This window comes from Phacochoerus africanus, chromosome 8 (genome assembly GCF_016906955.1).
Source record: "Phacochoerus africanus isolate WHEZ1 chromosome 8, ROS_Pafr_v1, whole genome shotgun sequence".
Taxonomy (NCBI): domain Eukaryota; kingdom Metazoa; phylum Chordata; class Mammalia; order Artiodactyla; family Suidae; genus Phacochoerus; species Phacochoerus africanus.
Window position 1 is genome coordinate 153,385,207 of NC_062551.1, and position 11,073 is coordinate 153,396,279.

The 11,073-nt window shown below is 46.2% G+C and overlaps 1 protein-coding gene across 1 annotated transcript; it reads left to right on the forward strand.

The window, feature by feature from the left end:
* Window positions 1–8,638: 8,638 nt before the first annotated feature.
* TACSTD2 (tumor associated calcium signal transducer 2) lies at window positions 8,639–10,459 on the forward strand. Its single transcript, XM_047788894.1, has one exon. It carries the CDS (start codon window positions 8,766–8,768, stop codon window positions 9,735–9,737), a length of 972 nt encoding a protein of 323 aa, XP_047644850.1. The 5' UTR covers window positions 8,639–8,765; the 3' UTR covers window positions 9,738–10,459.
* Window positions 10,460–11,073: the final 614 nt, after the last annotated feature.

Below are 11,073 nucleotides of genomic sequence, written 5' to 3' on the forward strand. Positions count from 1 at the left end.
ACCTAAATAGACATTTTGCTAAAGCAGACATGCAGATGGCCAACAGACACATGATAAAATGCTCAACATTGCTAATCATCAGGGGAATGCAAATCAAAACCACTCTGAGATATCACTTCTCACCTGCCACAATGGATATCCTCAAACAGATGACAAGTGTTGGTAAGGATGCGAGGAAAAGGGAACTCTTTTCTAATCATGGAGGCTGCTGATTAGAACACCACCAGGAGCCAATGGAACCAATGAACTCTTTTCTACTTCACTGTTAGTAGAATTTTAAAGTGGTACAGCCACTGTGGAAAACTATGTGAAATTATCTCAAGAAGTTAAACATAGAACTGTATTTACCCAAAGAAAACAAAAATACTAATTTGAAAAAGATGCATATATTCCAACATCATTATAGCATTATTTACGATAGCCAAGCTATAGAAGTAACCTGAGTGTCCATCAATAGATAATGGATAAATAAGATATGTTATACATATATATATATAATGCTATATGTATAATGGACTATTAGCCATGAAAAAGAATGAAATCTTGCCATTAGCAACAATATAGATGGACCTAGAGGGCATTATACTAAGTGAAATTAAGTCACACAGAGAAAGACAAATCTTCATAATCTCACTTGTATGTGGAATCTAAAAAATAAAACAATATGAAAATAGGAGTTCCCACTGTGGATGTGCAGGTTAAGGACCTAATGTAGTCTTGGTGAGGATGCAGGTTCAATCCCTGGCCTCGCTCAGTGGGTTAAAGATCTATGTCGTCATAAGCTATGGTGTAGGTTGCAGATGCAGCTCAGATCCGATGTTGCTGTGGTGTAGGCCTCAACTACAGTTCTGGTTCAGCCCCTAGCTTGGGAACTTCCATATGCCACAGGTGTGGCTGGGGGGCTGGGGGAGGGTAGGTGAAACAGGTGAATAAGATATAAACCTCTAATTATATAATAAGTCATGAGGAAGTAATATACAGCATAAAAAATATGGTCAATAATACTATAATAACTCTGTGTGGGCACAGGTGATTACTAGACCTATGGTGATTATTTCATAATGTATGCAAATGTCAAATCATAATGCAGTACCTCTGAAACTAACATAATATTGTATGGCAACTATAATTTCATTTGAAAAACTAACAAAAGAATAGCCACAGAAGCAGAGAAGAGCAAAAGTGCAAACAATACAGGAGAGGGCTGGGTACGGGCTCTTATAGAAAGGGCAACACAAGAGCAAAAGAAAGTGTCTGCTGACAGGAAAGCTGATGGGTTCTGTCCTGCTATCTAGCTTTGGACACTAACCTGCACTAGGCTGGACTTTCTTCATCTGCACAGTACTAATAATGCCTTTCCTGCTTCCCTAAAAGGGTGAGTTGCATCAAGAAGTCAGAGAACAAAATTCTAGGTTGTTGGATAAAATTGAAGCCATGTCATTACTGGGATTATTGAGAGATGATTTTGATGCTTTGGTTCAACAACTGTAGAAGGAAAAAAAGGTTGGGATGTAGCGTGAACTTGTACTCTAAGTGTGGTGGAGTGGAAAACCTGTGGGTTCAGGAAACATCCATGGTCTGTAGCAGCCTGGTGAAACAAAAAGAGCATAAGCTCACAACCAGACAAGATAAACATGAACTTCGGCCCTACCGCTTACTGTCTCTGTATTCTTAGCAACTGCCCTTTTGCCTGAGTTTCCTTAAGAGAGACTAACAGAACCAACCTCATTTAGATGTTGCCTGCAAGGATAAAGATATAACACACATTGAGAAGCTGACCTATAATAGGTTATTAATACATTGCAGATATTAGAAGTATTGCCCAGAAACCATCCGTTCCTAGGAAAGAGGAAATTGGTAGCCAGGTAAGGGACAGTGTGGATACACCCACCTTCCTAGGCAAAGGAATAGAGGTGAGACAACAGGCACAACCCCCCCTCCACAGCTTCCTGGGGACCCTCTGCTGGCATCTCCAGAGCCTTCTCAGTTACATAACATCATTTGCTCAACTGAGTCACTGGTGGAAACAACATTTCAACCCAGGGTGTGAGGTCAGCACAGGAGGAAGGATGAGGGAATGGGGGTGTCTCACCCAGACACACGCAAGCGAAGAGGCAGGGGAGAGGAGGAGAACTGGGGAGCAGGAGAGCAGGCTTCAAATGAACACCTGAGGAACCACTGAGTGGCAGGTGGAAATCACTTACTCCTTAGTGCCCTGAGAAGAGAAATTCTGATCCGTTTGGGAAGATTACAGAGGTACAGACTTTTCTTAAATATTATGATGAACTTTCTTATAAAGTTGCTCAGGAATGGAATGAGCTGTCTTGTGGGGGAAGGATGGATCCCAGGTAATGCTTAAGCACATGTTTAGGGGAGTTCCCGTCGTGCCTCAGCAGTTAACGAACCTGGCCAGTATCCTTGAGGACATGGGTTTGATCCCAGGTCTTGCTCAGTGGGTTAAGGATCCAGTGTTGCCATGAACTGTGGTGTAGGCCACAGACATGGCTCGGATCCAGCGTTGCTATGACTGCAGCGTAGGCCAGCAGCTATAGCTCCGATTAGACCCCTAGCCTGGGAACTTCCGTATACTGTGAGTGTGGCCCTAAAAAGGCATAAGACCAAAACAACAAAAACAGCAACAACAAACCCCACCTGTTTAGGATTTGGAGAAGAGATTCCTCTCTTGGGTGGGAGACTGGGATAAATGACCTTGAGACCTGCCCTTTTTTTAAAAATAATTCTAAGGAGCATCACTTAGATCAGGACTGCCCAGAGAAGCATGTTAGTTTGGGAGTGGCAGTAACACATTTGAGATCTCGCACTACCTGCTCCCTCCGACACAGCTGGAAGTGCCAAGAAACAGCATACACCCCCACACCCTTCTACAGGGTATCACACATCAGCTGGCCAGCTCTGAGAAAGGAAGCACCATGACTCAGAGATGTGGGGTTCAAGAAACGTAGCTGCCTAGGGAATGTTGTGACAAGATTTCCCCATCTCTCCTCATCTGTTGCCAAATCTCTCCGGAAACTGCTGGGCCCAAGAGCCAGTGAGATTGACTACAAAGTTACTGAGTGTTTTGTTGGCCTTTCCCCAGTCCTAAAGACCTGAGCGACCCTAAAGACCTGGGGAAAGGAGCCAACTACCCCCTTAGGAAGAGACCAGAATGAGAGGGGAGCTGTTTATGGTTTGCCATTTTTTGTGGCAAAGGAGATCATGACAGCAAGATCAGGAAGAGGCGCTACTGAAACAAAACCATGACACACACTTCTCAGGTGAGACTGCCGGCTGATGAACAATGAAAACCAAGCAGAACCATAGATGTCACAGCCAACCTCTCCTAAAAAACGGAGTTAAGTCCCACCTAGATGAGCATGTGCAAACAGAGAAACATGTTGTCTTTCCAGAAAAGTGAAAAGATCAGACATTCCATTCCCTAGGCAGCCGGGACTGAAAACACAACCCGGTCTGCTGTCCCAGCATCTTGGAACTGCTCTCACTCATTCAAGACTCCTCGATGAGAGACCAAACTGCGTCATGGGAAAGTGTGGATGATCCTGTCACCAACCGGGGTTCAAATCCCTCCTCTACTGAGTCTTCACTGAGTGACCTTAAGCCTTAGCTTCCTGATCAGGTGAATGGGGACAAGACTATTTTGTCGAGCTATTGGGATTACAGGGAATTTATTGATAAAGCACCTGGTATAACACTGGTGATCCCAAATGTCAGTTCATATTAATAAGAGAAACTATGGAAATAGCAAGGGGCAGGGGGAGAGACAAGTGGAAGCAAAAACAGAAATTTACCCACAAATCCTGCCTCCAAAACTTAATATAAGGGATTAACTTGATTTAAAATTTCTGATTATAAACATTTTCATAACAGCAAACAAGAAAATACAGGGAGTATTTCCATCTCCTGGCTCTCTCAAATTCTAATAGTTTGTAATACTTATGTTATATTTTTAAAGAAATGAAACACTAAAGGTACCTCTTGTCTACTCGATTCTCTGCAGCCTTGTGCTCAGACTCTGGGCTGACTTTCTATGCTTTCTATAGCTTGTTTCTTGGGGCCTCGGTCCTCTATCCAGCACTAATGACCATCCCAGCCACTTCTTTCTGTGCATTTTCTGCATTCTGGCTGAAGGATCACCTGCGTCCTCCAGGACTCCAAGATCCCTCTGTGAAAGAAGGGAAACCCTGACCAGCCTTCAGGCACTGTCTGCTGTGTCCAAGGCTGCCCCTTATAGAGCCTGAAACTGACTGTGATCAGGCCGGAAATAAGAGTATCCACTCTTCCCAACATGGCGCCCTGCAGCTTTGCAGACATTATACCACTGAATCCCCACAACATCTCTAGGAGGTAACCATTATCCCTGTGCTACAAAAAAAGGGAAACTAAAGTGAAGAACCTGCCCATAGCCTGGCAGCCCCGAATTTAAATGCAGGCTGTTTCCTTCAACAAAGCAGAGACATCAGCAACCCCTCCCACTCCAATGTGGGAGGAACTGGTGGTTAGTGGTGTGAGTCCTAGCATGTCAGGTCTGAGCTCACTGCTGCACTCTGCACATTTAGTTCTTTTTTTTTTTTTTGCTCTTCACAAAACTCGACATTTCCTAAAAAAAATAAAAATACTCATACAAGTAAGGGAAAGAAAAATAACAAAAGACAAGCCAAGGATCAGGAGATGCTAACCTCCTTACTCCTTTAGTCCTCGTCCATCTTCATTAATTCGCATGTACACCTGCAGTCAGGAGACCTGATTCTAGGCCTGGCCTCTCCACTTATAAGCATGTGACCATGAACAGGTCCTTCTCTTCCCCTCTCCAGGCCAATGTTTCCACATCAGTAAAATAGGGGTAATAGTATCTACTCTGCCTATCCCCTCCTACCTCAGGGTGTTGTAGGTATTTCAAGAGAAAATGGGAGTAAAAAAGCTAAAGTACTATTTGCCTCTAGGTATGCTCCATAGTCCTGCATCCGGTGGGCGTAGGGGAATGATAAGTGTTCTTGGGCAGCTCCCGTCCCTAGCAGTGAGCTTTTTGGACCTAATCATCAGCCATCCCCACAATCACCAGCTTTGTGCTTATATGATCTCAAAGCATCTTCACATTCTTGAGATGGATGATAATGATTGCTAAGATGAATTCTACTTAGTGTATGCCAAACACTAGGTTGGGTATTTTCTTTATCTTGAATCACTAAAATAATTAGGGATGATAAGTAGTTCATTTTTATGAACCAAACACACTTCTATTTTTGTGTTGTTTTGGTGAATGCCATCCTTAAATATAAAACTGATGTGTAGGTATTGGTCTAGCACCAGGGAAAATCAGGTAATCGACACCAGTTTGGTAAACAGAGCTCAAGAATTGACGACGAAGTTCAACTGGGGAAAAGCATGCTCCTGATAACAAGGTGGGAAATCATCTTTTCCAGATGTTGGGAAAATGTAGGCATTATTATCCCCATTTTATAATTAAAGAAATCGAGACTCAGGGAGGTGAAATAACACACAGGCAATAAGTGATGTAAAACCAGAATTTGAGGCAAAGTTTCACTAGTTTCAAAGCTCATTTTCTTTCAACCATCCCACACTGCTTGCCTCCAGAATCACTGTCTGCTCTTACCCTCATCACACTACAACCTTCCTTCTTACAGGTAATACAAGTCTGGGATCATGCATAAAAGTGAAAATAAGACTTGGGTATAATTACCCAGTATTCCTTGAAATTGGGTGTTTGGAAGGCAGGTTATAGTGGGGAGAGAGGTTTGTGGCTGGGGTAGGTGATGAGAATGGGACTAGAAGAAAAGTATTGAAATGGTCAACATGAAAACTCCTAGGAGCATATATTGGTACTGCAATATTCTGGGCACAATGCAATGTCAATTAACCCAGTAAATATTACTGAACACCTATTATATGCTGGGACTGGGGCTACAGTGCTCAGATGTGGTTCCTGTCCTTGAGAGACACTTGAGAAGCCTGAGTTCATGGAAGGCTTTTGTTAAATAATTAAAAATTAAAATAAAAAAGAGATAAAGCTAACAGGTGATATTTTGCAGACCTAGGCAAGAAACAGACAAAGGGAGAATCACAGTTGGGGCTGCTTTTAATAAACTCTTCTTTTTATTCGTATGCCTGTTGGGGAAAGTCAGCCGGAACCATACACTTTAAGAAAGCTTGTGTGTGGGAGAGGGGTTGGTCATCTTTACTTCTCTCCATCTTCTATAGAAGATATCGAGGACGGGCTCCTTTTATCCCCCTCATCACAATACATAACATGGCTTGAAGACCCAGAGGTTGGGAGACCTCAGGGCTCTAGCCCAAGTAAGGTCCAGGCATCGGGGCTGTTCTGAGCTAAGCAGACACCTCTGTATACATTCCTCAACTGTGAGACTCCCTTCCCCATCAGCTTTCCTTTTGTCAGCCTGAAATTCCTATTGGGATATCAAGAGGTGGCTCTCAGTTACAGAGGACTCAGCTACCTAGTCAGCTGGGAGGGTAAGAAGATGGATAGATATTTGATAACTAAAAAGGCAACCCATCATTTTCGCAGTGTCTTACAGTTTACAGAACTTTGGCTCGTACCATCTCATCTATTTAGGTTTGAGTCTCAGAATGATTTATGGACGAGAGAATCGCTGTTATCTCTATTTTAGAGGGGAGGTCAGAAGCCCAGAAAAGTTGGTGTTGTCGGTCTGGCGTTAGGAATTAGGACCAATCAGGGAAGGCTTCTTGGAAGTGACACATGCACTGAGCAGAAAAACACAAAATTATGCACTAAATAGGTGAAGGGGAGAGTCCAGGTAGACGACCTTACAGAGGTTTGAAAACATGATGAAGACTAGAGAGACGAGATGAAGTAAGATGACCATGCTGGTGACCATGACAACAGCTAACACCTGTCTATGCTTACTAAGCTCCGATACTGTTAGAACACTGTACTAAGAGGTTTATTTACATTAACTGTCACACCTACCTTCTTAGGTAGGTACTTATCCCATTTTACAGATGAGGATAGGAAACGAAGGCACAGAGAAGTGGTTAACTTCAGAACTATGCTCAAGATCCTATTCAATCTTGTGTGCATTTTATCCTAAGAGCCAAGGGCACCTCCCACTCTGTGCTTGAAAGGTTCTCAGCAGAGAGGAGATGGACACAGATTTGTGATTTAGAAAACCTTCTCTCATTCAGGGTGGACTGGATGTTGGAGAGGGGAAAGCCGACTAGGCTCCTGGGTCAAGAACCTGAACAGCGTCAGTGGAGGGTAGACAGCAGAGTTCTTGTGGGTAAGAAACTGCCCCCTACATGTCTCTGCTTTCTCCACCTGTAAAGGCAGAATAATATATATCCACCTACCCCCCTCAGGGCAATTGCTGGAAAATTAATGGGGCAGAGACCTGGCTGGCTTTCATGTGTTAAACAACATCCTTGAACCACTGCTGGTGTTCTTTAAATGCTGAACATATAAAATGTGTTTGATGGAGGAGTTGGGAATAATTATAACTTGCTAATTGTTGTTAATTTTACCACAACTTTGAAACCCTGGACTTTCTCAATGATTCAAAAAAGAGATGGCAATTCCTCCAGCCCATTGAAGTAGCCACTCAGAGACAGACAAGCAATTTCCCACAGGCTCCACATCCTTTCATTATGTGCAGTGGTTCAAGCTACTTATATGGGACACAGTGAAAGAAAAGCAGTGATTTGCTCTTTCAGACTCAAATTGTATAAGAACACTTTATATAGTCTTGCTGGTTCTTTTGAAGAAGTTGTTCCTTTTCATCTCCCTATTCCGAGTACATGCTTAAGTATATATTATGGGTTTGCATGTGTGAAGTAGAGGGAAAAAGTGTTTAACAGATTTCTAATACATCAGCCACCAGGACCTATGATATGGTAAGAGAACCGCTCCCTAAACTTTTTTTCAGATTCTGCACCACTCCGTTTCCATAAGCATTTATTCAAGGTCTCAGAATAGCCAGGCAGAGTCCCAAAGACGCCTCCGAGGACTCTAAGGAAACTGATGGCTAGACGACTTTAAGTCTCTAAGCCTCAACTACATCACCTATAAAATGGGTCTGATAGAGCATACCTGTCAAAACCTGATATGAGGATGAGATAATGTTTATGAACTGTAAACTATATAAATCTGTCCTATTAAGGGAACTGGGGAAAGAAGCGAGGGAGTAAAGGAATTTAAAGCAGGGACAGGAGCTGGGAAGGGGAGACAGAAAAAGAAGGGGGTGTGTGTGCAAAAGCTCGACAGTCCCGCGGCATACTTCTCAGTACAGTTTCTGAGAATTCCAGCCCCAGAGAACTGCCGGCCGGGCTTCTAAGATTCTTAGCTAGAGGCCGTCCCAGGAAGGGTCCCTCCGCAGGTGCGGCCGGGCGGGCCGGGGGCGGGTCCCCGCCGCCCACAGGTGAGTATCGGTTTTCCTTTCCTGGCTTTCGGTCGGGAGGAGACAGGCAGCCTCCACTCCCCTGATCCTATCGCTGGCGGCGCAAGGCGGGCCGGGCCTTTCGTGGGACGGGACAGGACGGGGACCGGGGTGGGGGTGGTAGTGGTGCGGGATGTGTCACCCAAATACCGGCGAGTGAGTCGGCGGCCGAACCAGCCGGGCAGGTCCGGCGGAGTATAAGAGCTGAAGGGAGCGGCGGGCGGCAGACGCCTGGAAACCATCCCAGACAGCGGAGCCCGAGCCCAGCGGAGTCCCCAGCCCTCTCCAGTCCGCTCCGGGTTCGCGCTTCTCCGCCCCACCATGGCCCGGGGCCCGGGCCTCGCGCTGCTATCGCTGTCGCTGCTGCCGCCGCTCCTGCTGCTGGTGGCGGTGATCGGCCACGCAGCCGCGCAGGACAACTGTACGTGCCCCACCAACAAGATGACCATGTGCGAAAGGAGCGGCCCGGGCGGCCGCTGCCAGTGCCGCGCGCTCGGCTCAGGCCTGCTGGTCGACTGCTCCACGCTCACGTCCAAGTGTCTGCTGCTCAAGGCGCGCATGAGCGCGTCCAAGAGCGGCCGCGCGCTGGTGCGTCCGAGCGAGCACGCGCTCGTGGACAACGACGGCCTGTACGACCCGGATTGCGACCAGCAGGGCAGCTTCAAGGCGCGCCAGTGCAACCAGACGTCCGTGTGCTGGTGCGTGAACTCGGTGGGCGTGCGCCGCACCGACAAGGGCGACCAGAGCCTGCGCTGCGACGAGCTGGTGCGCACCCACCACATCCTCATCGACCTGCGCCACCGCCCGGACACCCGCGCCTTCAACCACTCGGACCTGGACGCCGAGCTGCGGCGGCTTTTCCGGGAGCGCTACCTGCTGCACCCCAGGTTCGTGGCTGCAGTGCATTACGAGCACCCCACCATTCAGATCGAGCTGCAGCAGAACGCGTCGCAGAAGGCCGCCGGCGACGTGGACATCGCCGATGCAGCCTACTACTTCGAGAGGGACGTCAAGGGCGAGTCGGTGTTCCCTGGCCGCGGCGGCCTAGACGTGCGCGTGCGCGGAGAGCCCCTGCTGCTGGAGCGGACGCTCATCTACTACCTGGACGAGAAGCCCCCCCAGTTCTCCATGAAGCGCCTCACCAGCGGCCTCATCGCCGTCATCGTGGTGGTCGCGGTGGCCCTCGTCGCCGGCGTGGTTGTCCTGGTGGTCACCAACCGGAGGAAGTCTGGGAAATACAAGAAGGTGGAGGTCAAGGAACTGGGGGAGATGAGAAAGGAACCGAGCTTGTAGGTACCGGTGGGGCTGGGGTCCGGTGGGGTATCAGATTTCAGCAAGGTCCCAGACCCAAATGAGTCATGCCTCTTGCCTGATTCTTGGCCCCAAGGGGACATTTCTCCTCCCAAGCCCCTGCCCCCCACCCACATGGCTACCAAATGTTAATAGATCCTATTCTCAGGGTCACCTCTCTTTCTGACTGCTCTCCTGAAAGAAGCATTTCTAAAAATCCTTCCTTTTCAGTCCAACCAGAAACCTTATTGGAAGACTAAGGGAAGTTTGGCATAGGGTTATGTATAAGAATCTAGTGTCTGTATGACAACCCAGCATCGTTTACAAGTGACGCAATCGATGTTGAAGGCTTAAATGCGTTTAGGTGGGAAACAGTGCTTTTACTGACTTGGGTTTAAGTTATTTGATTAGCTCCACTTGTATCGTGACCTTCCTGATGAGGAGTTTGCTAATTGGGCCTGTGTAGTATCCTCATTTACCATCGTTTGTATTACCGACCACATATTCGTGTCACTGGGAAAGAAGCCTCTTTCAGCTGTTTCCTTTTAGATGTCTTTGTTGGAAGGCAGACTGTGGCCCAGAAACTCAGCATCTGTTCTTCAGCTTGCCCTTCTTACAGCTGCTATTAATAACGTTTCTTTTGTAAAATGTTTGTACATAGGTTGTCTTTGATAATGCTGTTGTGATTTTTTTAAAACACGAATTTAATAAAAATATGGAAAAGACACAAACCAAAAAAGATGGAATTTGTGAAAACTTGCTCCAAATTTATATCACTTTGGTCTCCTCTAATTTCCCATGACTCAGACATCTTATTTCAAAGTCTAATGCTTTCAGGTAGGTTGGGTCATTTCATACAGCCACTCTGGTGTTTCTGAGATCCCTTAACTGTGGTTATGAACACAGATCTTTTCTAAGTAAGTTTATCTGGAAACCTCCCTCCGACTATAGGAGGGTGGGTCTGAGGGAGGAGGCTAGAACTAGCAGCTATTGTTGGGAAAGTGGACCAGTCTTAGTTTATCTCTAAATAAGAATTCTTTCCTGGAGAAGGAAACCTGCACCTTTGTTTCAAGAGCTGTATCTCCTTTGAATCACTGCTACACTTGGAAGTAGCTGGTACCATTCCCATTTAGCCTTTGGCAATCGACTCGATCCCAAAGTACTGTGGCTCTAAATTAAATGACTTTCCCACACACTTACAGCCAGTCTCTGGAGGGCGCTGTGCTCTGGCTGTATGTACGCATGCCCACACAGTCTGTTTTCCTAAGATTTTATTTATCATGTGCTTTAAAAACTTTTACTTCATTTTACCTGGCAAAAATCTTGTCTCCTTCACATG

Excerpts from the sequence above, each read along its gene's own strand:
- TACSTD2 (XM_047788894.1), top strand. The coding sequence starts at position 8,766 with ATGGCCCGGGGCCCGGGCCTCGCGCTGCTATCGCTGTCGCTGCTGCCG.